We start from the raw sequence: 27337 nt of genomic DNA, 5'->3' as shown, positions 1-27337 counted from the left end.
GTTATGCCTTTTTTCTCTCTCTCTTTCCCTCTCTCTCTCTTCCCACTTCTTTTCTCCTTACTCAGTGGTTAGCACTGCTGCCACACAGCTCCAGTGTCCCAGGTTCGATTCCAGCCTCGGGCAACTGTCTGTGTGGATTCTGCACATTCTCCCCGTGTCTGCGTGGGTTTCCTTCAGGTACTCCAGTTTCCTCCCACAGTCCAAAGATGTGCAGGTCAGGTGAATTGGCCATGCTACATTGCCCATAGTGTTAGGTGCATTAGTCAGAGGGAAATGGGTCTGGGTGGGTTACTCTTCGGAGAGTCAGTGTGGACTGTTTCCACACTGTAGGGAATCTAATCTAATCTAATCTAAATCTACGAATTAGCCCTGATTTCTTCCATTTAGTTTTCAATGTCAGGGGCACAGCCATGAATAAACAGATTGTACATTCAGCAAGAATGAATTTCAGAGCGCAAACTTCAAGTAATTTCAGAAGCAGAGAGGCCAAAGTATTTGGTGTGATGAGGTACTTTCCCCAATATCACAAACTTCTGGACTAAGGGACGTGGGCTTGACCTGTTTTAGTGCATTTTCTGATTTGCAACAAACTCTTTACAATGAATATAGAAGTTGCTGATATCCCTCTAAATCAGCACATTACAGATGCCTGATTCAGTTGGAATTATGTTACTCGCATGACTCTTGAGTGTAGAATATCGAATAGACCATTCATGCTGATGGAAACAAACCAGCAAAATCAGTCATGTAAAGACAATTGGAATGGGTTAAACATCTTCTGGACCTATAAATTTGGCAGATCCATTCTGGCTTTTGGGATTTAAAAAGAGTCACTGTGGAACACATCAGCCTCCCACCATCCAAGGGATATACTGCAGCAGCATTAGCATTTAAATTACACAGTAATAAAGCAGTAATCTCTTTTTTTCTCACTCTAATCCATTAAGAAAATGACTTTGATTTAAGCATTATTGGATAATTCCTCCTTAGTTTTCAAAGTTGTCAAAAACTCATTTAAAAATTATAATTTCTGATAATCCTTACTGAATTTTTACAAAGGGAAGGGAGGCATGGGGTAATGGAGGACTTTCCAAATCTGGCTAAGGCAGTTTTTTGACTGCTAGTTCTTCAATGTTCAATGGGTTTCATTATCACAAAATAAAGTGTTGTAAGAGGTTCTAATTTGCATGTTGTAATAGCACACCCTCATTAAGTTAGTTCCTAAGGCTGTTAGCTCACCAATCTACCCTATTCTGATTTTTGTACCTGGGTCTTTACAAGATAAATACAAATCAAAAAGGCATCAGCCCACCTCATCACTACATTCTCTGCCTCCTTTAAATTAATCCAGGCTTTTCTCTGAATGAGGAATGTTGATTATTATGATTATTGATGTTATTATCTGTCTATAATTTTCCAGTTTGAAACTGTTCATGTCTTGAGATTCCCTTCTTTTAGCATATAACCCAAGCATTTAGGGGTCCATATTTAGGAGTATTTAAATTAATTGTTAACTGAAAGCTAGCTTCCCAGGGATTACATTCCCCTGAACATCAGCATGCTGGGAATGTAAAATTAGACATAATCAAAGACTCTATCCTTAATGGTGCTTCCTATGCACTAAATCAACTCAACTTTAACTCGTGGAGTGTCGTTGAAAACATTTCAGTAAACATTCATGTGTGATTTATGAAATGGTTGCATTTATGTGAAGTCAGACAAGATTGTTGTCTGCAATCTAAGCCAGAGGCGATATGGAATCAGGTTTAATTGGCAGGTCAATAGGGTTAATCCCCAAGCACAAAGAGCTGGGAGAGGGTCATAGGTCAAAACTTTGGCCTCCTGTCAGGCCAAGAAAGAAAACATTGGTTCTTCAAAGGTGTGAGTCAAACATAAGATATAGAGTGAGAGTTCTTTGCTTAAGGTACAGCAAGTTTCAGGAAATTACTAGTCTTAAAATTAGGGACAACATTGCATTTATCACTATTTTCTGTCGTACAGTACATTGCATAAAAGTTAAAATTCAGTGTAAAAATTTCTCCTGTTCCTATCTGTACACAAATTTTGATTTGTAACAAAACCCATCCTCCAAAAGTGATTCAGCCCCTATCAGATGTTAGCTCCAAACTTTGTTTGTGAGAAACACATGTATGCGAGGTTACAATAATTACAGAATATGGGATTTTGTTATTACCATCTCACAGATCATGCTCTTAAAAGGCTAGCCTTCAGCCAGTAAAGGTAAATTTTCAATGATAAAGAGTGTAAAGTCCACTTACTGATTGGAATTGATGCTGAACTTTGGTGAACAAATAACATTTAAACTGTCCACTGTCCAATTCTCATCATTTAGTTTGAATTAGGGCACTGACTCTCATCTGTATCCTTCTGTGCACCCTCCTACTCCCTTTAAATGGGCTGGCAGGTTAGTGAATTTCCAGAATGCTACACCATCCAATCTGTGCACTTTTGGTGTCAATGTTTCCAGATAATAGAATAGATTATAGGATTTCCATCACTTGTCTTTAATTAGACAAGCACAATTTATCAGAGTCTTCGCAAGCTTGCAAATGCTGATAGGGTGAATTTTGAAACCCCACCCCACTCACAATACAACCAAAACATGGTATAATTGGTAGCAGCCTTACACTAACCAGCTGTGTCTCTTGCTGGTCAAGCCCTGCACTCAGCAGATTATAAACAGCTGAACATGCAACAGAAAGAACAGCATATGGATGTGGAACATGACAGATCATGAATCACTGTTCATTTCTCTCTAGTGGTCCCATAGTTGAATCTGTTCAACATAACCAGTTAAGTAGCACTTTTTGTTAATCACTCTTCAACAAGAGAGGTAATGTTGACACCCTCAGAACCAAAACTAGACTTCAAATTATTTTCTTACGAAATATCCACAAAGCCTACATCTTTTTTCTGAAACTGTATTTCGCCAACAGTTGCACTTTGGATAGATATTTGCAGTGGCAAAGATTTAAAACAGTCAGTGTTAGCAATTATTATTCCATTGAAACCGACAGCAATTTTGTGAGTCTGCATATGCCCAGAATAACATGGAACTCTAGAAATTGCTGTCAAGAGTCTACACATCTCCAAACGTGCACTGTTGAAGATCCCCCAAACTGTTGAAGATCCACTGTTGAAGATCCACTGTTGAAGATCCCCCAAACTACAATCAACAGGAAATCACAAAGAACTTATACAAAACCTATACAAAACCTCTACTCTTATACTTATAGCCTCAACGTAAAAATCCTTAAAATAAATGTGTTTAATAGCATGTTTAACAGCTTTTAACTAAGTTTACTATTATTGCTAAACATTCTACTGGTCCTGAAAAGCTAACTTACATTTATGGAATGTCAATTTTTTTTCCCTTTCGATACAAAAAGTCCATATATTATAGAATGATGCATTTTAAAGATTGTTTATGATATTTCATAATTTCTCTTTATCCAACCATAATTATTTATTGATTTGCCATCTATGAGAATGCTTCAATGTGATTGATTGCCTACCCTGCATGCTTAAATCCTGCTGACACTGAGGCTGACATGGCACCAGATTAAAACAGCTGTCAGGAAAGAAGCAAATTGATGCCACAGAGGTACCTGGGTCCTTTTGGGCAGCTTTCTTCAAGATCAGTGGTGTGTGCTGTTGCTTTACTGCTGATGGCAAAATTCAATCCATTAAAGAAGATGGAAGGCAGTAGCGAACTGAGAAAAGTAGGTAAGTGTTTAGCAACAAAGTGGGAAGAGACAACATGAAGAACCCATATAGAAACCTAGTGGTTCCATTTGTGTTCAATGGTCAGGCAGCTCTTGAAAAGATGGAGGAACAAGGAAATACAATCAACTGAAACATCTTTATATCAAGAAGTAAGGATTATCTGTAGGGAAAGAGAGACCATAACCATCATCATGGCTAGAGAGAGGAAATCTGCCATCCTTATCCGGGCTTGGTAACATGTCACTCCAACCTCATAGAAATGTGGTTGATTCTTGACTGTCCTCTGAAATGGCCAAGCAAATCATTTAGCTTGGGGCAACAACAGATGGGCAACAAATGGTCTTGCCAGCAATGATGATTTATCAGCCCCATCCTAAAGATTCTGCACTGAAACAATTCTATGCAATTCTTGAAAAATTAAAAAAAACACAAATGAAGTATTGGAAAATGTTTATATTCCAAGGTTAATGTACTACTGTAACTTCTAGTTATTCAGTTGATTTTTAAACTGTGTTAACTTTATATCATTGGAATCTAGTTCAATCAAGCATTGCAAACTGCAGCCAGACTGCTTCTTCAAGAGTTGCAGTGACCAGGGTCCTTTTCTAATCTTATTTTGTCACTGTGGGAAGGTGCCAATTGTCCGGAGTGAGGAAGCATCACTTTTGGATTTCAACACTAGAGACAACATCACCATCGGATGCACTCAATGACTGACTGAACATTGCCGCGGGTCTCACATAATATGGCAAGCATTGTCATGAGTCTCACATAACACAGAGTGAGCATCCCCATGGCTCTCACATAACATACAGTGAGCATCGCCATGGGTGTCACATAACATACAGTGAGCATCGCCATGGGTGTCACACAACAGATTGAGCATTGCCATGGGACTCACATAACACAGAGTGTGCATTGCCATTGGTGTCACATAACAGAGTGTGCATCACCATGTTTCTCACATAATATACAGTGAGCATTGCCATGAGTCTCACATAACACAGTGAGCATCCACATTGGACTCACATAACATAGTGAATGTTGCTATGGGTCTCACATAACACATAGTGAGCATCACCACAGGTCTCACATAACAGACAGTGAGCATTGCCACAGGTTTCACAGAACAGACAGTGAGTATTGCCATAGGTTTCACATAATAGACAGTGAGTATTGCCACAGGTTTCACATAATAGACAGTGAGTATTGCCATGGGTCACACAAAACACACAGTGAACATTGCCACAGATTTCACATAACACACTATGAGCATTGCTATTGGTCTCACATAACACACAGTGAGCATCACCATGGGTCTCACATCATATGCACTGAGCATCACCATGGGTCTCACATAATATAAGCATGGGTCTCATGTAAGTGTAAGTGAGCATTGCCATGAGTATGACACATTACACAATTCACCATCACAACCCATGTTAAAGGGAGAAGGGCACAGGACTCACCAATCCAGTTGATTAACTCCTTTCAGCAGGTTCCATAAGCAGCAATGGCATAAATAAGGAAGCTGCACCTTCCAGAAACTGCAGTGGGAAGCTGTTTCAGGCTATTTGCCCAGAACACAAGAATAAATCATGAAATTGAATAGTAATGCTTTACAAAAGATATGTGAACCATGGATAAACTTCCTTATTTAGACAGACAGTTATAAAATGCCACCTCCAATGCCAAATGCATAATGCAATATTATTCCCATGGAAATAACATAATAGATTTACAGATAGGGCTGTCCTGTCAGAATTGGCAGGGGGCTTAAAAGCTCAGCAATTAAATTTCATCACACAGAGAAACTTTATGTTTACTTAACTGGACTGGCACCGACAAAGGACCTTAACTCTCAAAGGCTGAACGTTGGCTCTCTACCAGTCACAGCTACATTCCTCATCAGCCAAATAGAGCAAAACAGCCTGGTGTTTATATAGTTTTCCAAAAAGGCCACAGTAATCAAAGTCAGAGCTTCAGTTGTGAAACCGTCAACAGACAAGTTATAATCTGCAATGGGTTGTTAAAACATACAACATAGACTGTACCATCCCATGCAAAATGTCATAAAGCCCTAGAATTTATATTCCATGATATCTGTTTCCTTTTCAATAAACCAGCCCCTATACTCTCCTTAGAAACATCGTGTCTGCTACATATCAAATTCACCTATTTCCATCTTTGTGAGTTCTCTGCCAGAAGATAATCTGGCTCCGCACCATGTCTCCAACATGGGCAGAGTAAGGAGCCAGATCCCAAACTCACCCCAGCTGGAACACCGATCGAAATCTATGCCACTCACGCCAATCTGATCCACATCAGCCACCCAGCTGACTAATCCAACTAGTCCTCACAGAATCCAAGTTGCTGTGACAACCTACACTTTCATTGGCAAGTTGTAGTCTGGAACTATGGATATTGATGATAGAGTGTCCAAATTCTTCCCAGAACAGGGCTGACCAGGTATCTCTTCCACCTTTGCTGCCTTCATCAGTATAAGACAGTAACAAACGATACAAATTGAGTCACTAATACAAATGGCCTTCATCAGGAATGAAGGGCTTATGCCTGAAACATCGATTCTCCTACTCCTCAAATGCTGCCTGACCCACAGTTCTTTTGCAGCACCACACTCTCGGACTCTGATCTCCAGCATCTGCAGTCCTTGCTTTCTTCTCCCTAATACAAACACCAAATATTGCTGGAAATCTGAAATAAAAATAGAAAATGCTGGAAATACTCAGCTGACCAAGTCACATCTGCGAAAAGAGAAAAAAAATTAATATTTCAATATCAAAGATTCTGATGGGAGGTCATTGATCTGAAATGTTAAGTGCGTTTTTCTCTCCTGTAACAGCAATGGGATGCTGGGCTATATTACACATACACCAATTTCGTAAATCCCAAGAACTGTGTTGAAGCCACAAAGCACTCTTGGCATCAGACACCCCAGTTGGTGTCTATGGTTCTAGTTGCTGAAACAATAACTCTGAGAAGCATTGCAATGATGTCAGAAGGATGAACTTGGCAGAATGATTTTATAAGGTACAGCTGTTCACTCTCAGAAGCTGTCATCTTGGAGGGGCCAGAATACAAGATGTTTAATGCAACAGAGAAAGCGAATACAGAGGCGTTCACATACATCAAACAATAGGACAAAATGAAACTGCATCAGGAGACAACACATGAATAAAGGCAAAAAGCTAGACCTACTTAAGAAGCATTTCAGTTCTATAATGAAGAGATGTTGTGCTAGTGTTAGAACATAGAACATAGAAGAATACAGCGCAGTACAGGCCCTTTGGCCCTCGATGTTGTGTCGATCCAAGCTCACCTAACCTACACTAGCCCACCATCCTCCATATGCCTATCCAATGCCCGTTTAAATGCCCATAAAGAGGGAGAGTCCACCACTGCTACTGGCAGGGCATTCCATGAACTCACGACTCGCTGAGTAAAGAATCTACCCCTAACATCTGTCCTATACCTACCACCCCTTAATTTAAAGCTATGCCCCCTCGTAATAGCTGACTCCATACATGGAAAAAGGTTCTCATGGTCAACCCTATCTAAACCCCTAATCATCTTGTACACCTCTATCAAGTCACCCCTAAACCTTCTTTTCTCCAATGAAAATAGGCCCAAGTGCCTCAGCCTTTCCTCATACGATCTTCCTACCATACCAGGCAACATCCTGGTAAACCTCTCTGCACCCGTTCCAGTGCCTCCACATCCTTCCTATAGTATGGCGACCAAAACTGCACACAATACTCCAGATGCAGCCGCACCAGAGAAGTTATGGAAACTTGAGCTCAAATAGGTTTCTACTAAAATTGTGATTTTACATGTACCAAGTACCACTCTCATCCAAAGAACAATGTTAATTTTTGAGCGTAAAAAAAGAAGCATTGAACTCCTGCCACTTAGATCAGTGTCCACCATTCAGCTTCACTGGCACATTAGGGTTGTAACATGCACAATATACTGAAGATGGTACAGCAGCCCATTAAGCGGATTTCAATGGACCCTCCCAGTTCAATAATTTCCATCATGAAGGATGGCATGGACAGCAAGATCATGGGAACATAATCCTGACCAAGCTCCTCAAATCACACACCATCCCAATTTGGACACCTATCTCCATCTCTCACCATAATGTAACACTGGGAGCCCATCAGCATAAGGAGTGGAACAATTAAAGATGGGTAATACCTGCAGGATATCCATTAACCATTTTGCCTGTGAACAAAACATGAGTCTGATCAGTACAGACTGATCTTTTTCTCACTTGACATCTACTCAAACACAGGTCTCACTATATGGAAGGCTATCATGGAAACATCCTGTTGACTTCTTACTACCGAAAGCAAAAGCACTGATGCTAATTGCAGCACCATTACTGAGTCTCCATTTCAATCCCCAGCTAATGTAGTATATATCAAAATTCAAACATGGTCTCTTCAAATCTGTACTAATTCAGGTGGTATCTTTACCTGGCGATGTGGCCTCTCCATGAAGAACATAAATGCCAACATACTGAACTGTCCAAAAAAAGTCTGGTTCTGTCTAATGGTACCTTACTCTGCCCATCAATACCCCGCACAGTGAATGGTCTATAAACCATACAGAAACTGGGAACACTTCTGTTTAAAGCTTAAATTACTTGTTAATTGAAAGTTTACATACACGGTAAAGGCAGAATCAGGCCATTTGGAGCTTCAGGGCCAAGTAAGCTGATGGCTGAAATTAGTGAAATTATCTCTGTCTCACTACAGACTGAAACTGGGCATCACAGTTTAGGAACGATGTGATGACAGAGAAAAAGACATAGAAAAGATTTACAGGATGGTTCTGGCCATTACATGCTTCTTTACCTTGGTCAATTGTTGAAGCTGAGGCTGTTCTATCAAGGGAAGAGAATGTGCTCAAAATCATGTGGGGCCTGGACAGAATCAATAGGCAGATGCTGTTCCCTTGGCAGATGAGTCAAGAACCAAAGGATTCTGATTTAAGATATTTGGCAAAAGAACTAAATAGGACATAAGGAAAAGCTTTCTTTCTCAGTGAGTGGTTAGGGTCTGGAATACATTGCCTGAGTTTTGTGGTCAAGGCAAATTCAATTGTAGCTTTCAAAAAGGAATTGGCTAATTATTAGCAGAGCAAAACTTTGCAAGGCTGTGGGGAAAAGGCAGGGAACAGTAGATAGACTGAGTAGGTTAATAGAGAGCCAATACAGACTTGATGGGATGAATGGCCATGGTGTGTACAATAACCATTCTATGACTCTATAACTGAGTTATTTTATTCTGACAGATCCAGGCTAGTAGTTGATTGCTTTACATGGTTATTGCTCATTTAAAAATGCATTTCCTTTGATTATTTTGGCCTGTTTTGAAAGGTTATATAAACTCTGAGTTCTATTCAATCAACTTGATGGAGGCAGCAGATTTGGCTGCAAGACACAAATCTGAATTTTCCATTGTATGGCAACATTTTTCTTTCAGAAACATATGTTTTTTCCCACAAGGGAAATTCCTTTCTCAAAGTCTTAGTAGAAATTCTGCATTTGTGTGTGTATCTGTATGCCTGTATCTGTTTGTGTATCATGTATTGGTGTTTGTGTATATGTGTGTGTACATGTGTGTATGTATCTACGTGTGTGTCAGTGTTTTTCTGTATTTATCTGTGCGTCTATATCTATGTATATATCTGTTTGTATGTCTGAGTATCTGTGTGTCTATGTATCTGCACGTTTATCTGAGTGCATCTGTGTTTGTGTATCTGTGTATGTATATCAGCTTGTGTATGTATCTGTATGTCTATGTCTGTCTGTATCTGCACATCTGCGTATGTATATCTGTGTGTGTGTAAATCGGTGTATGTGTGTGTGGTGTATAGCTCTGTATATGTATCTGTAGGTCTGTGTCTGTGTATAACTGTATATATCTGAGTGTTTAGCAGTAACATCCATCCTCCCTGGGACATACAAATCTGATAAAGAGCTTGACCATTCTAAATAAAGAACTGGGAAGAGGAAGGATGCTGTTTCTGCAATTTTTCAGCTCAACTGACACTAACACAGCAACAGTGAAACTTGACCTTTAACCAACATCTCAGGGACAAGACTTGCAAATGTCAGGATTTTTGAATAAAGAACTACTTGAATATTTCCGCTCATTAAACGGCTTTAATGTTCATTCTAGTTTTATTTCCTGATCTCTCAAATACTGGCCAACATAATGCAATCAGAAGGTTTGATAAGCAGCAAGTAAGATGCACCACATCCTCCATCAATACCGCTGTCTGAGCAGACACTGGATAAAAGGAGCTTGGGCTGAAATCTTCCTTTGCTTTTCTGTCCTCCTGATGACTCAGCAATATCTCAGATTGACAAAATCCAATACAGCCTATGTACAATCTGGCCTATTACGGATTCCATGATTGTTTCACTCCACCTCCAGACCTAATGTTCTCTATAAATACAGTACTTCCTAATTCCAAAGGAAAAACAAAAAAAAGAGTATTCACATATCCTCAGAATCTTCTTCACAGGTGACCTGAAAAGCAGTCTTTACAGTTATAAAGATATTTGAGAGAATAGATGTGGAGATGTTTCCACTTGTTGGGAATTCCAAAACTAGGAGCCAAAAATAAATGATCATCACATATGAGTCCAAAAGGATTGAACAGAAACTTCTTGACTCAAACAATGGTGAGTGTTTTTCGTTCACTGTCAAATGAAAGTGAATAGCAAATAAACATTTAAGGATATAAAATAAAATTAGGAGTAGGTCATTCAGTAGCCTGGAGTGTAATTCAGTAAAGTCATGACTACCCTTTACCTCAGCTCCATCTTTCTACATTAACACCATATCCCCTGATGAGAAGATTGAAGGACAAACTGGATAAGTACAAGAGAAAGCAGAGAGATAGATGTGAGATGGTAAGAGGCCCATATGGAATATAAACACCATAGACCCATTGGGCTGAATAGTCTGTATCTGTGCTGTAAATTTAATGAGTATTCTGCACTGCTGGTCTTATACAAACATTTCCAAACCCACAAAAAGAAATGGAGCTACTAATGTTTTTGGTATGGATTATACACTTTTCACATTCCCAGATTTGTCCCAGATGTCTCCCATTTTTTTATAACCAGTCACATTTGTCCTTTTTTTTTGTAGATTCATTGTATGCCTTGAAATACTGGGTCATCTTAGCTTGGCAGGTATAATATCACAGAGGAGCACCCATTCCATATCTGCATCTACACTCAATGCACTCCCTTCTATGTTCACCTAAGGTCTAGTTAGAAAAGACCTTGCACACAATCCTTCAAAAGACAGCATGTTGCAATGTGTCATTTAAGTATCTTTGGACTGGTTCTTTAAAAGAGCTAATTTCCTCATTATTTCCTACTCCACAAACAATGAGAGAGCTCTGTACAAATACCACTTCACCAAGGTTAACATGTATTACTCAAAGCACACAGTGCCAGACTGTGAACAGAGTCAATGCAGCCAATACATAACTCTGTGTATGGTATTCATGCAATTGTGAATGGAATCCATGCAAAAGAGGCCCAGGAATGGAATATAATTTCTCCCTGAAGCTCCTCACAACAGATACTTTTACTTGAATAATATATTCAGTGTCCTTGAGGGAAGGAAATCTGTCATATTTACCCGTGCTGTTGTATGTGTGACTCCAGGCTCACAGTGATTGTGACTGAGCCTTAACTGTCCTCTGAAATGGCTTAGAGAACTCATCCATTCAAGGGGACATAGGGATGGGCAACAAAAAGCTGTGATAGAGAGAGAGAGAGAGAGAGAGACTTTGCGCAATTTCTATCCCATAGAAAGAGAACATGTTTGAATTAAAATGAAGGTGGTGAATTTACCATCTCATTCTGGTTGTGCCATCATTTTTTCTGCGGTCACCTAGGGGGGGCAGCGGAGGAGCATTTTGTGAGCGCTTCACTAATCTGCGTAAACAGGACCCTGAGGCCACTTTCACCACTGATGAGGCAAAGCACCCATTATGGACAATTTAATGAACAAAACCTGACAATGGAACAGGAGCCTAAAAAAAGCATTAAAGTTTGAGACCGGGTGGAGGGCTACACCTCTAAAATGAACCATATTGACCACTGGAAGTGCAGGTCCTCTTTCTCCATGTTCACTCCCCCTCCCACCTGTCCTTTTCCAGGATTGTGTTTGGACTGCCCAATATTTTACTGCAATGTCAGACTGCATCATGCCACCATCCAGATACAGATGTTGCTGATTATGCATTAATGAGACTCAGACCTTGGACTGAGTCGGGTTTTTGCTGGCACTATCATGCAGTCGTGCACTGGCAGTCAACCACCTAATGATTAAAATCCACAGCATTAGGTCTCAACAATGGCAATTCAAATGCGCAACGGGAATTCTTTCCAAGCATGTTAAGTCATTCAGTGGCAGTATTGACAAAAGTGCCATTCTGCAGCAGGGGAACAGCCACTTTTGTCAGCCCATTCACCCAACGACTTCAATTTTGAGCAACAATTCAAAAGTAATCTGGTACATGTAACCAAATCAGCTGGCTGGGAGTTCTGAAGTAGAGTTGAAGTATGGATCATGAATGGATTTACTGGTGGGGCAGACTCAAGAATGGCCTTGTTCTTCTCCTATGATTTGGGAAATAAAGCATTATTTCAAAAACCCAACAAATTACATTGGGAAATAATAAACAGGAGCTGATCCGCATCCTGCAGATTCAGTCACCCACAGGTCTAACTCCTCAGCTTACTTAGTAAACTTCAGTTGCTCCTGGGCTTCAAATAGTTCACCCAACAGAGAACCCAGTCCCTTTGAAGCCTCCTTGTGTTGCAGTCAAAGTATTTACTGTCTTCTACGTATTTTGCCATGTCGCAATATTGAGGAATCTTTCTTTTCCCTTCATTGTCCCTCCCTCATGCAGTTCACAGACTCTGTAAATTCAAGCTAGGAGTCAGCTAACACTGCTTCCTGAATATGCTTGACCTCACTCATTTTCAATCTTGACAAACGTCCTGCACTACAAATTTTAACCTTTTACCCAGTTTCACTAATGATGAGTATTGGATCCAGTTTCTAATAACATTGGAACAGAATTTAAATCATGCAGTGCATCATAGGAAAATGTCACCAATTTATTTACTCAGTTACTTGGGACTGAGATTGCCTCTCAGACAACCCATAAAGTAAATCATTAATGTTTTAGCAGGAATCCTATTCTATCAATTTATACTGAAGGGCTAGAAACTGGCGATGTGACTGCCCCCTTGGTCAGGACACGGGGCATGGGCTGAAGCACAGAATGGAGCAAAGAGTAAAGATGAAGTACATTGTGAGGAATGGGAAATCCCTTTTGGAGATTGGCTATAGGATCACAGTCATGATTTGAGATTCCATCAATCAGAGGTTATGCAAATCTTGTCACAAGGAATGAAGGGTTTTGTGAATCATCATAGCAAACTTTTATTTACTGAAGACAAAGAGTATTCATAGAAAAAACTTAGCTTCAAAAAAGCATGAGTAGTTTCCCCAAACTACTAGACTTTTAATAAAAAGCCAAGCTCTGTCACAATACTCTGTTGTCTGCCAGTTGCTGAGTACTGAAACGCTAAGACATGCATGTACAAACATCTCATCCATACTCCAAACTGCAATCGCCCCCTTTCTCGTGCACCACCACTCCCCATACGACAGCACGAGATTGAGATTCACAGCACATTCAAACATCAGAGGCAGGTGGTCAAATTATTCCAATCCATTTGGAAGATCTTACTGGACATCTATTATAAACTGGGAGCTTCAATGGACATGAAAATGTACATCTTTGAGTTTGGAAAATGGTTGGAAAGACACAAAAGAGAAGAAAATCAAAAAGCACATTGAAAAAAAGGATATTAAAAATGTTGTTTCTGGGCATTCTGATTTGCTGTGCAATATGGGTCCAGTGATGTGTATGAGCAATAATTAAGACACTTAGAACGATCAATACTGAGAGTGAGACAGTAAAAACGTTTAGTGCTGAGTGTGACATAGTACAGACCGTTTGTAGGTGCCGAAAATGGCAGAGTATGACACAATGCAAACAGAGGTTGGTGGGGTGGAAGGTAAGGCCCGGGGGCTAGGGTTCTGTCCTTGTGGTGGTTGGAGGGGTGGGGTACAAGGGTGTAGGTGCTATGGAGGGTGGCGGGGTGGAAAGTCATCATCTGCCATTTCTGCCACCAATAAACAGACCCCACCACCAGAGATATACGTCCCTCCCCACTCTTATCTGCGACTCTCTTGTCAGGTCCATGCCCCACCGTCCCCTCCGGGGACCTTCCCCTGTCACTGCAGGAATTGCAAAACCTGCGCCCACATCTCCCCTCTCACCTCCATCCAACGCCCCAAAGGAGCCTTCCACAACCCATCAAAATTTCACCTGCACTTCCACACATCACCTACTGTATCCGTTGCTCCTAATGCGGTCTCCTCTATATTGGGGAGACAGGACGCTTACTTGCACAGCACTTCAAAGAACATCTCCAGGACACCCGCATCAATCAACCCCACTGTCCCGTGGCCGAAGACTTCAACTCCCCCTCCCACTCTGCCAAGGACATACAGGTCCTGGGCCTCCTTCAACACCACACCCAAACCACACGATGCGTGGAGGAAGAACACCTCTTCCGCTTTGGAACACTCCAACCAAATGGCATCAATGTGGATTTCACCAGTTTCCTCACTTCCCCTCCACTGAGTTTATCCCAAATCCAACTTTCAAACTTGGCACCACCCCCATGACCTGTCCATCTTCCTTCCCATCTAACTGCTCCACCTTCCTCTCCGACCTACCAACATTACCCCCACGTCTATCTACTTATCGCACTCTAATCCCCACACCTACCCATTTCTCTGTCCATCCCCTCGGCTCACAAGTCTCATTCCTGATGAAGGGCTCTTGCCTGAAAAGTTGATTCTCCTACTTCTCGGATACAGCCTGACCTACTGTGCTTTTCCAGCAATACGCTCTCGACTCTGATCTGCAGTGTTCACTTTCTCCTAAGAATGAGACGGTACGGACTGATCAATACTGAGAGTGAGACAGTAGAGACTGATCAATACTGAGGGTGAGACAGTACAGACTAATCAATACGGAGTGAGACAGTACGGACTGATCAATACTGAGGGTGGGACAGTACAGACTGATCAATACTGAGGGTGAGACAGTACAGACTGATCAATACTGAGGGTGAGACAGTACTGACTGATCAATACTGAGGGTGGGACAGTACAGACTGATCAATACTGAGGGTGGGACAGTACAAACTGATCAATACTGACAGTGAGACAGTACCAACTGATCTATACTGACGATGAGACAGTAGAGACTGATCAATACTGAGGGTGAGACAGTAGAGACTGATCGATACTGACGGTGAGACAGTATGGACTGATCAATACTGAGAGTGAGACAGTATAGATTGATCAATACTGAGGGTGAGACAGTAGAGACTGATCAATACTGAGAGTGAGACAGTACAGAGTGATCAATAATGAGGGTGAGTCAGTACAGACTGATCAATACTGACAGTGAGACAGTACCGACTGATCTACACTGACGGTGAGACAGTATGGACTGATCAATACTGAGTGAGATGGTACAGACTGATCAATACTGAGGATGAGACAGTAGAAAATTATCAATACTGACGGTGAGACAGCACAGACTGATCAACACGGACGGTGAGACAGTATGGACTGATCAATACTGAGGATGAGACAGTAGAAAATTATCAATACTGAGGGTGAAACAGTAGAGACTGATCAATACTGAGTGAGACAGTAGAGAGTGATCAATACTGAGGGTGAGACAGTACAGACTGATCAATACTGAGGGTTAGATAGTACGGACTGATCAATACTGAGGGTGAGACAGAACGGACAGATCAATACTGAGTGAGGCAGTACAGACAGATCAATACTGAGGATGAGATAGTAGAAAATTATCAATACTGAGGGTGAAACAGTAGAGAGTGATCAATACTGAGTGAGACAGTAGAGAGTGATCAATACTGAGGGTGAGACAGTATGGACTGATCAATACTGAGGGTGAGGCAGCACAGACTGATCAATACTGAGGGTGAGGCAGTACGGACTGATCAATACTGAGGGTGAGATAGTAGGGACGGATCAATACTGAGGGTGAGATAGTAGAGACTGATCAATACTGAGGGTGAGGCAGCACAGACTGATCAATACTGAGGGTGAGACAGTACAGACCGATCAACACTGACGATGAGACAGTATGGACTGATCAATACTGAGGGTGAGACAGTAGGGACTGATCAATACTGAGGGTGAGACAATATGGACTGATCAATACTGAGGGTGAGGCAGTATGGACTGATCAATACTGAGGGTAAGACAGTAGGGACTGATCAATACTGAGAGTGAGACAGTCCAGACTGATCAATATTGAGGGTGAGACAGTACAGACTGATCAATACTGAGGGTGGGACAATATGGACTGATCAATACTGAGTGAGATGGTACTAACTGATCAATACTGAGGATGAGACAGTAGAAAATGATCAATACTGAGGGGAGTACTGAAGAAGGGCTTATGCCCGAAACGTCGATTCTACTTCTCCTTTGATGCTGCCTGACCTGCTGCGCTTTTCCAGCAACATTTTTAAGCTCTGATCTCCAGCATCTGCTGTCCTCACTTTCTCCTAGGTGAGACAGAACTGACTGATCAATACTGAGGGTGAGACAGTACAGAATGATCAATACTGAGGGTGAGGCAGTACAGACTGATCAATACTGAGTGAGGTGGTACAGACTGATCAATACTGAGGATGAGACAGTACAAAATTATCAATACTGAGTGAGACAGTAGAGAGTGATCAATACTGAGGGTGAGACAGTACAGACTGATCAATACTGAGGGTGAGACAGTACAGACTGATCAATACTGAGGGTGAGACAGTACAGACTGATCAATACTGAGAGTGAGACAGTCCAGACTGATCAATATTGAGGGTGGGACAATATGGACTGATCAATACTGAGTGAGATGGTACTAACTGATCAATACTGAGGATGAGACAGGAGAAAATGATCAATACTGAGGGGAGTACTGAAGAAGTGCTTATGCCCGAAACGTCGATTCTCCTTCTCCTTTGATGCTGCCTGACCTGCTGCGCTTTTCCAGCAACACATTTTTAAGCTCTGATCTCCAGCATCTGCTGTCCTCACTTTCTCCTAGGTGAGACAGAACTGACTGATCAATACTGAGGGTGAGACAGTACAGAATGATCAATACTGAAGGTGAGGCAGTGCAGAGTGAACAATACTGAGGGTGAGACAGTACAGACTGATCAATACTGAGGGTGAGGCAGTATGGACTGATCAATACTGAGTGAGGTGGTACAGACTGATCAATACTGAGGGTGAGACAGTACAGAGTGATCAATACTGAGGGTGAGGCAGTATGGACTGACCAATACTCAGTGAGGTGGTACAGACTGATCAATACTGAGGATGAGAAAGTACAAAATTATCAATACTGAGTGAGACAGTAGAGAGTGATCAATACTGAGGGTGAGACAGTACAGACTGATCAATACTGAGTGAGACAGTACAGAGTGATCAATACTGAGGGTGAGACAGTATGGACTGATCAATACTGAGGGTGAGACAGTAGAGATTGATCAATACTGAGGGTGAGGCAGCACAGACTGATCAATACTGAGTGAGGTGGTACAGACTGATCAATACTGAGGGTGAGACAGTAGAAAATGATCAATACTGAGGGGAGTACTGAAGAAGTGCTTATGCCCGAAACGTCGATTCTCCTTCTCCTTTGATGCTGCCTGACCTGCTGCGCTTTTCCAGCAACACATTTTTAAGCTCTGATCTCCAACATCTGCTGTCCTCACTGCTCCTGGGTGAGACAGAATTGACTGATCAATACTGAGGGTGAGACAGTACAGACTGATCAATACTGAGGGTGAGACAGAACTGACTAATCAATACTGAGGGTGAGACAGTATGGACTGATCAATACTGAGGGTGAGACAGTACAGAGTGATCAATACTGAGGGTGAGACAGTACGGACTGATCAATACTGAGGGTGAGACAGTACGGACTAATCAATACTGAGGGTGAGACAGTACAGACTGATCAATACTGAGGGTGAGGCAGTACAGACTGATCAATACTGAGAGTGAGACAGGATAGACTGGGTGAGACAGTACAAACTGATCAATACTGAGGGTGAGGCAGTATGGACTGATCAATACTGAGGGTGAGACAGTACAAACTGATCAATACTGAGGGTGAGGCAGTACGGACTGATCAATACTGAGAGTGACGCAGTACAGACTGATCAATACTGAGAGTGAGACAGTACAGACTGACCAATCATGAGAGTGAGACAGTACAGACTGACCAATACTGAGGGTGAGGCAGTACAGACTGATCAATACTGAGAGTGAGACAGTACAGACTGATCAATACTGAGGGTGAGACAGTACAGACTAATCAATACTGAGAGTGAGACAGTACAGACTGATCAATGCTGAGAGTGAGACAGTACAGACTGACCAATCATGAGAGTGAGACAGTACCGATTGACCAATCATGAGAGTGAGACAGTACAGACTGACCAATCATGAGAGTGAGACAGTACAGACTGACCAATACTGAGGGTGAGACAGTACAGACTGATCAATGCTGAGGGTGAGACAGTACAGACTGATCAATGCTGAGGGTGAGGTAGTACAGACTGATCAATACTGAGGGTGAGACAGTACAGACTGATCAATACTGAGGGTGAGACAGTACAGAGTGATCAATACTGAGGGTGAGGCAGTACACACTGATCAATACTGAGAGTGAGACAGTACAGACTGATCAATACTGAGTGTGAGACAGAACTGACTGATCAATACTGAGGGTGAGGTAGTACAGACTGATCAATGCTGAGGGTGAGGTAGTACAGACTGATCAATACTGAGTGTGAGACAGTACAAACTGATCAATACTGAGGGTGAGGCAGTACAGACTGATCAATACTGAGGGTGAGACAGTACAGACTGATCAATACTGAGAGTGAGACAGTACAGACTGATCAATACTGAGAGTGAGACAGTACAGACTGATCAATACTGAGTGAGACAGAACTGACTGATCAATACTGAGTGTGAGACAGTACAGAGTGATCAATACTGAGGGTGAGACAGTACAGAGTGATCAATACTGAGGGTGAGGTAGTACAGACTGATCAATACTGAGTGTGAGACAGTACAGACTGATCAATACTGAGGGTGAGGCAGTACACACTGACCAATACTGAGGGTGAGGCAGTACAGACTGATCAATACTGAGGGTGAGACAGTATAGACTGATCAATACTGAGAGTGAGACAGTATAGACTGATCAATCATGAGAGTGAGACAGTACAGACTGATCAATACTGAGAGTGAGACAGTACAGAGCTAACACTTTAGGCCAAACTCCAAGTGGAGATGGGAAAGGCCAAGCCTCAGTGTCCGGTTATCGCATTGAAATTTACCAAAAATCCAAACTAAAGCGAAGTTGAATACTTCCATATTGTAAATTAAAGGAAACTGCCTTTGATTATTTGAAATAAGCAATCTTGCAGTATCTTGTTGAGACATGTTGAAATAACTGACTTGAAAACACGTTGTACGAGCCAAATCCATGATGACTGTGGGCCAATAATTATTCATGTCCTGGACTTGCACTGATTGAGGTTAAAAGAGTCAAACTTTCCAAACAATCTTCATGTTCGTTGCGGCTTCAGAAAAGGAAGGCATTTCCAGACAGCAGTGTGTCCACTCAGATAAATTCCTATATTTGGGAAGATTGCAGTGCGTGGAGAGCCATGAGAAATATTCAGCGTCTCCAGTGTCCCCGTTGTCTCATGTTACCGATTCCGAACCTGGCGCAGCAATTCTTGCTGAGGGCTGCTTGCTATTTGCAGCATTGTGCTGTCCGACTCCATGTGAACGGACCCCGTCTCATGACCCGAGGCAGTCTGCTGTTCAATTAGTTCCTTAATGCCCGAGTCTCCGAGTGCTGCCTGACCCCAGAACTCTGGTTAAATCAATGTTTTGAAAACAGGTATTAGACGAACACAACACCAGCTCCAAGCCCAGAACTGGGTTATAGCAGCGGAACAATATCAGACGGTGTAATTAGAGCCATTTACCAGTCTGTGGGATCCTTACCCGATTCATTTTGTTATAGTTTTGTGAATTTTATTAACATTTCATTTCCTCGACTGCATATTTTACCATAAATTAAGGTTCTGTCTGTTGCAAAATCAAATTAAAACAAAATGTCTCCACTGTGTTTACATTAAACATTTCAAATGCAAGATGGTTTTAATCGAGACTACTTGGTTCGAACCAATGCACACTGGGAACAAGCCTCAATCCGTCTGCTATCAAATTTAGTTCCAGCACAGAAAGTCACCTAGCTCTATAGATAGTCATATCATCAACTAGTTAGATTCCCCTCCGAAGAGTAACCCACCCAGACCCATTTCCCTCTGACTAATGCACCTAACACTATGGGCAATTTAGCATGGCCAATTCACCTGACCTGCACATCTTTGTAACTGTGGGAGGAAACCCACGCAGACACTGGGAGAATGTGCAAACTCCACACAGACAGTCACCCGAGGCTGGAATCGAACCTGAGACCCTGGTGCTGTGAGGCAGCAGTGCTAACCAATGAAACTGCAATTGTTTCATCCAAGCCCGTACAACACTGCATCCAAACATGTCGAAGGAGGAGGATCCAAACTGGAGGTGCTTTCTGAGTCCAAGTCCAACAGGCAACCACGTGTCAGTTGGATCTCCGCGAATTCACTTTCCAATGCAGCAATTAATCTTTTGGAGCGAGGACAGTGATTCCAGCTCCCACTGATAAACTTGTCATGTGTGTGAGATATTACCATCTGACTGCCCCAGGTTTTTTTTGTTTGGTGTTAAGGGGTCGGTTGAGGCTGGAATGGATCGGGCAATCAGCGAGCCGGATCGTGAGTCACTCGCTTGGGGAGGTGACTCATACATGCAGCAGTTGCTCGGAGGCCAGAGTTTGGGAGCGGCTACACAACAGCAGCTCAGCTCTGAAGTTTAGGGCCAGTTTCGCACACAAAAACGAGGGAGGGTTTGTTTTCTCTCTCTCTCTCTTTCTACACCTGCAGACACTTCCTTATCTGCAGTCCAGCAGCTCTTCAAATTACAACTTGCAGGATTGGACTTTTTTATCTGAATTATTTCGTGGGCTGTAGGCCTGTGCTAACATTTGTCGCTCATTCCTATTTGCCTTGAACTAAAATCAAAGAACTGCGGGTGTTGGAAATCTGAAACACAAACAGAAATCGCTGGTGAAACTCAGCATCTGTGCAGAGAAAGCAGGGTTACTGATTCGAGTCCAGAGATCCTTATTCAGAATCAACCACATTGGTTTCAAGTCAAACCAGGTAATGATGACCAATTTTCTTCCATAAGGGACATGAGTGAACCAGATAGATTTTTTTTTAGCATAGCTATGGTTGTCATACTCACCATGACAATTCCAGGCATATAATTGGAATTAAATTCAGACAGTTGGCAGAATGGGATTGGAACTCATACTGAACTGGCAAGAACAATGCTATGATTTTGGGGGGAGGGTGGAGTTGGGATTTCTGCTGTGTCCTTTCTATAGGAATATCTATTTCTTATAATCAACAGTGCAAACTGAGTGAAAGGAGGGCTGATTATATCACAACCAAGGATGGAGGCAACTTGGATTTCTATCGAGCCTTTGACATGGTAAAACATCCCAAGACATTTCACAGAAGACACACAAAATTCAACACTATTGCTGGACTAAGGAGTAGAAGTGGGATCTCATTATAGAGGTTTTCCAAAGTAAACAGTGGTAAATGCCATATAGCAATTCCAAAGTAGAGTCATTGGAATCAAAACATTCACTCTGTTTCTGTCTTCACAGATGAAGCCAGACTGTTGACTTTCACTTGGATTTTCAGGTTTTTTTTATATTTCAGACCTCCACCATTGGCAGTATTTTGCTTTTATTCCAGGAGCCGATGCCATTCTGTCAGTCCACCCATCACAACACAACAGTCAATGATCTTAATAATGCATTTCTGCAATGTCTTTTACATGGAGAGCATGTCAAGATATGTAAACAGAATAAAAAGTGATACTGAGCAGCTTTAGAAGAGGTGATTAAAAGTTTTGTTGAAATGACAGGTTTTGAAAAGAAAGTTGGAGAAAGCAGGAGGAAAACGGGTTTAGGGAGACAATTCCAAAGAATGGAGGCTGTTGAAGGCTTTTTAAAAACATTCTGCCATGGGAGGCAGGTGTCACTGGCAGGATCAGAATTTGTCGCCCATCTCAATTACCATTGAATTGAATGACCTGTTAAGTCTAGAGTCAGATGCAGATCAGACCAGGTAAGGATGGTTAATTTCCTTGCTTGAGGACATTAGTGAACCAGGGAATTGGCTGTTTGTGCCAATCAATGGTCACCTTTTCTGAGATTAGATTTCAGTTCTAGATTTATTATTTAATTGCATTTAAAAGCCATCAGGTTGTTCTGTGGTGCTGAGGAGTCTGTGGACCATGTATATATTGGATGTGGGTGTTTGCACTCCCTTTTTGATTTTCTCAAAAACCTCCTCCTCTGCTTTTGGTTGCATTTCAGTCCCACGCTCCTGATCTTCGGGCACCCAGTACGGAGGAGGGAGGGCAGTTCTGAAGACCTCCTCGTGGGTCTGCTCCTGGGAATGGCCAAACTAACCATAAATAGGTCCATGCAGTGGACCGTGGAGGGGGACATTAGGGCCGACTGCCTGTCCCTCTTCCGCGGTTCCGTAGAGCCCAGGTGTCTCTGGAAAAGGAGCACGTGGTATCCACCGACACCCTGGAGTTGTTCAGGGAGAGATGGGCACCGCAGGGAGTGGAGTGCATTATTTCCCCCTCCAATTCTATTTTGATTTAATCCCTGCCCTCCCCTTCACTGTTTGATCATGCAGCATTGCCCTTTGATGTGAAGGGCACTGCTTGTCACTGGCCACTCGGGTGTTCCCTTTCTTCTTGGTGTTGGAAATTTGAATAAAGATTTGTGCACTGTGTGTCTTTCACTGTGTCTCACACCTGCACACACAACATGGGTGCTGGGGAAAAAAATAAGCACTAGCGCAGTTAGGCGGTAGTGCGGAGGAAAGAAAATATATATAAAAAAAACAAGAGTGCCAGAGCTTCAAAAAAAAAGAAAAATAGAGTGGCAGGGGCTCTTGGAGCTTAAAAAAAAGCCACCAGGCACCTGTATCTCTAGAACATTAACCTGGGACTCTGGATCACTAAACCACTGATATTACTACTATGCTACCTACAACCAACTGCTGCTGCACAAGGATTAGCTCAGCTCAGCTGGAGAACAAATGCATCATTCACAATGACAGCCCACATTGTTTCTCTTCTCCGTACTTTGGAGTGCAATGATTTCCATCTGCAGGCATTTCTTCCCAGACCTCATCCTGTCACTTAGGAGAGTTCATCTGGAGGGGGTGGGGGAAGAGTTGCAAGTTGGAAAAGGTCCATGTACTTGTCTCCTCAATCACCCCTGTGCAGGTAGTCTACATTACCTCAATTCTCAGCAATTCTTCTCGTGGAACAGGGAGACGCTCTATGGTATTGCAGTTCAACTCAAACAGTGAATACAAACCATTGTTTTATTTGGAAGAATTAAGTTTAGCCTGACATGGATCATTATTGGAACACTTATTGTCAGTCATATTATAATAAACTCAGTCAAAGCTGTGTGTCAATACTTTCTAACCCTCTAGAGATAAATTTTTAAGTTGGATAGTGGTACAGGTTTGTATTATCACAGTTAACATGTACAATCAGTGCATCTTTAACACCATCACCATATTATTTCCTGTTTCATAATCCTTTCATTTTAGAACATTTCGTCAATTCCTGTTTGTTGCACATGTATATATCTTACGCTGAATTCACCAGCTTTGCTGACTGACCCTTATTTTGTCTCTTCAGTAACCATAACGCTGTATCAACACTTTGCCTGCTCAGAGCTAATGAAACCACTCAGTCCCTCCAGTTTGCAATGATCTACAATTCACTTCAAACCCAATCTTTGTAAGCACCATCTAATCACCCTCTCCTGATTCTCACCTCTCCTGCTTTCTGCAAGTGTGTTAATACCCTGCACTCTGCACCTTCATCTCATTTCTCAATGAGAATATTTAACACCCTGTGTCACAAGAAGGAGGTCTAGGAAAAGACCAGCTGGACCATGGAGGCTATCTCATACAGTTGTGACACTCTGTACAGTACAATCCATACACTCCTTCCCTCAGCAAGAAATTCCCTGGAAATGCTAGAGAAACAGGGGCAGGACTAAGCTCATTGGGGGAAACATTCAGAATATTCCTATTAAACCTCAATAGGTGATCCAACTTATTCTAGGAGATCACTTGCGATCTATTTTTCTGTTTAATGTGATCTGTTTTTCACAGCAGGAGTAGTCCTTTGCCCCTCAATCTTTCACATTCTTTGGCCAATGCAGGCTTTTGGCCCTCAGAATTAACACAAACCTCTGCTAGGTCCTGCAGGAGGAAAAGCATTAGGAAGCAGAGGGAAAGTCAATTAATGACTCCATCGTCACTTCCTTGCAATTCATAAAATCTAAAGGCTGCAGATTTAAAACCATTGTCAAAAAAAGGGGTGAGGCAATGGAGGAGAATTGTTTTCACTCAGTGAGCTGTCCCAATCTTCAATGTTTTACTTGAAGAGGGTAGTGGAAGTTACTTTAAAAGTTTTAAAATTGAGTTGGATAGTTAGGTGCAAATGAGGAACGTATATGGTCATGGAACAAGGTGATGGGGTTGATACGAGTAGCGAGCCGAATAAGTACTCTCCAGCCAACAGCATTTGTTGGGAAGGCAGTTTCCTAACTCCAGATGTTTTAACTTATCCATCTTCTGTCAAATGGAAAGGAACGACCTCTCCACTCCTGCTGGCACCTGGAAATCATTGTCCACAAACACTCTGCCGAGGACATGCAGGTCCTGGGCCTCCTCCACCGCCGCCTGGAGGAAGTACGCCTCATCTTCCGCTTCGGAACACTTCAACCCCAGGGCATCAATGTGGACTTCACCAGTTTGCTCATTTCCCCTCCCCCCACTTTACCCCAGTTCCAGCTCAGCACTGTACTCATAAGCTGTCTTACCTGCCAATCTCCCTTCCCACCTATCCACTCCACCCTCCTCTCTGACCTATCACCTCCATCCCCACCCCCATTCACCTGTTTGTACTCTTTGCTACCTTCTCTCCAGCACCCCCTCCCCACTCCCACCCCCCCCCCACCCCCATTTATCTCTCCACCCCGGAGGCTTCCTGTCTCTATTCCTGATGAAGGGCTTTTGCCCGAAACATCGATTTTCCTGCTCCTTGGATGCGGCCTGACCTGCTGTGCTTTTCCAGCATCACTCTAATCTGAACTCTGGTTTCCGGCATCTGCAGTCCTCACTTTTGCCTAAGGAATGAGGAAGGGACAGCGACAGAGAAGTTGTAGAGAACAATCAGCTGTGAAGACCTCCAATGGCTTGGCTGAAGCCGGATGATCGCAGTACTAACAGAATGGTTATCAATTGGTATTTCCTTGGGTCCAACGTGGTGCAACCATATTTTCCACGTATTACCCACTCGAGATATTACTATCAGGGACAAACTGGGCCTTGAAACTGGAGCAAGTCAGAAAGTGGGCAATAAAATCACAGACCAGCAGAGGGCCTCAGTCAGATTTTGGAGGAAGAAATATATCTCAAAATGAGCCTCTTATTGTCAGGCCTTGGTAAAGCTGAACTGCTTTCCAGTTTTAACTTGCCCTTAGACAGGAGAGGCTTAGATATTAAACAATTCCGCTGTTTGAAACGCAGATTAATACAAAATAACACACATGATATTTAAAAGCAACGACATTGGAGAAAGGAAATTCTTAGAACAAGCTTCAAAAATTTAGTAAAGTAGTAGAGATCTAAAAGAGGTAGAGAAATTAGTTCAATTGCTGAGGTTCTTTGAGAATGTTTAGTTACTGATTAAAGAAAAAAGCCGGGGAAACCTAAACCAGGATGATATGTTCTAAGTGAACTAGTGAGCCAGATTATTGGAAATAATGAAAAATTACTGGATGACATTAAGAATCCAGTTCATAAAAAGCCTCCGTCCAAAGCGCTTCTTCCTGTTTAATGATTTTTTAAATACAAAAACTGAGGATTGAGTCTGTTAGAAGTTTAGAGATTCTTGATAAACGTGAAAGAAGTTTTGAACTCAATTTTAAAAACTCTGCACTTTTTTTCCACGGGGCTCACGCATATAGCATGGGGGGGGGGGGGGGGGGGTAGGGTTTTAAGTTCATCCAACCCGATTGTTGAAACAAAATAATGTGGATTTTGTCAGCTCCCTCTTCCAGTTAGAAACGGGCAAGGTAGTTAGGGGGAGAGGCACATAAGCGATTGTTAAAAGGGTGAGGAAGTGTAATCAGATTTGGAGTTGAGCTGTGGCTTCAGAATAATTTATTACATTTGGAGGAGGAGTGATACCACCCGGGGGGGGGGGGGGGATCTGGTCCGAACTTAAATCAGGACTGCAGCATTCTCCAGCCTGCGTTCAAGGCAGGAGGTTGGGGGGGAGGGAGAGCAGTTTTGTTTTAAATAGCCGATGTGGAATCAGAACCTGAAGATTGAGTGAAACCTTTAGGAAGCATCCTTGAATAATCAGTACAGCCCAGGGTCTCGGCCGGCACTGAACATTTTATAAAGAAAATTCCCCTCAGCAGGGATCAGGAGAAAAAAGAAACCCAAATCATACCCAGGATGAAATCGTCGGGGAGCAGTAAATCGGAGCTGGTTTATCAAAGAATACAATAATGAGCCAGAATTGTAACCTGCGGTATGTTTGCAGGTTTAGGACAGCTTCAGCCCCGAACTGTTGCTCCAATCTCCTTGATTACACATTCACCTTAATGTTTTATATGGAGAACTTGAAATTTCAAACATTACAAAATGGCTTTGAAGTGAAAAATATATTCCCAGTAACACAACGTTCCTCGGAAAGCAATTCCAGTCAATTTAAAAGTAAAGAAATGGGCAGATTTCTCAATAAAAACATTCAGCGCAGATACTGACAGGAGTCCCGAGAAAGTGTAGCTCAGAGACTGAACATTCACTGAGACTCTCCTGGAAGACGTCAAAAGCGAGCAGGAGCCTCCAATATTCTCTCCCAGCCGGGCTGTGGGGTGGGGGAGATAAAGCCGATTTTTGTTTTGAAATGCACAATTCAACTGAACTCAACGTTTGGTCGGTTTAAAAAAAAAATTCAAATTGGAAACCTCGGTTTGAGGATGGGGGGGGGGGCATTTTCGGCCTTTTTCTGCTCACTGCAACAGGGCGGGGCAGGTCCGAGAGGAGCTCAGAGCCGCACCTCCCGGGGGG

The 27337-nt window shown here is 42.3% G+C and overlaps 1 protein-coding gene across 6 annotated transcripts in view; it reads right to left on the bottom strand.

The window, feature by feature from the left end:
- Positions 1–27337, bottom strand: part of nbl1 (NBL1, DAN family BMP antagonist) — a 43203-nt gene that overhangs the window by 5720 nt on the left and 10146 nt on the right. The window contains exon 1 of one of the 6 annotated variants that reach the window (XM_043675782.1): positions 19473–19983. The exons of 2 other annotated variants lie outside the window; for them this stretch is intronic. Coding sequence is in view for 1 of the 4 variants with exons in the window: in XM_043675779.1 (XP_043531714.1) it covers positions 19387–19457 (71 nt within the window). In the remaining 3 variants the exon portion in view is untranslated. 3 more of the 6 variants (XM_043675779.1, XM_043675778.1, XM_043675777.1) reach the window with 3 other exon arrangements.

This window comes from Chiloscyllium plagiosum, chromosome 34, assembly GCF_004010195.1.
Source record: "Chiloscyllium plagiosum isolate BGI_BamShark_2017 chromosome 34, ASM401019v2, whole genome shotgun sequence".
NCBI lineage: Eukaryota > Metazoa > Chordata > Chondrichthyes > Orectolobiformes > Hemiscylliidae > Chiloscyllium > Chiloscyllium plagiosum.
The sequence above is the reverse complement of the archived record's forward strand: the minus strand, read 5'-3'. Positions and strand labels throughout refer to the sequence as shown.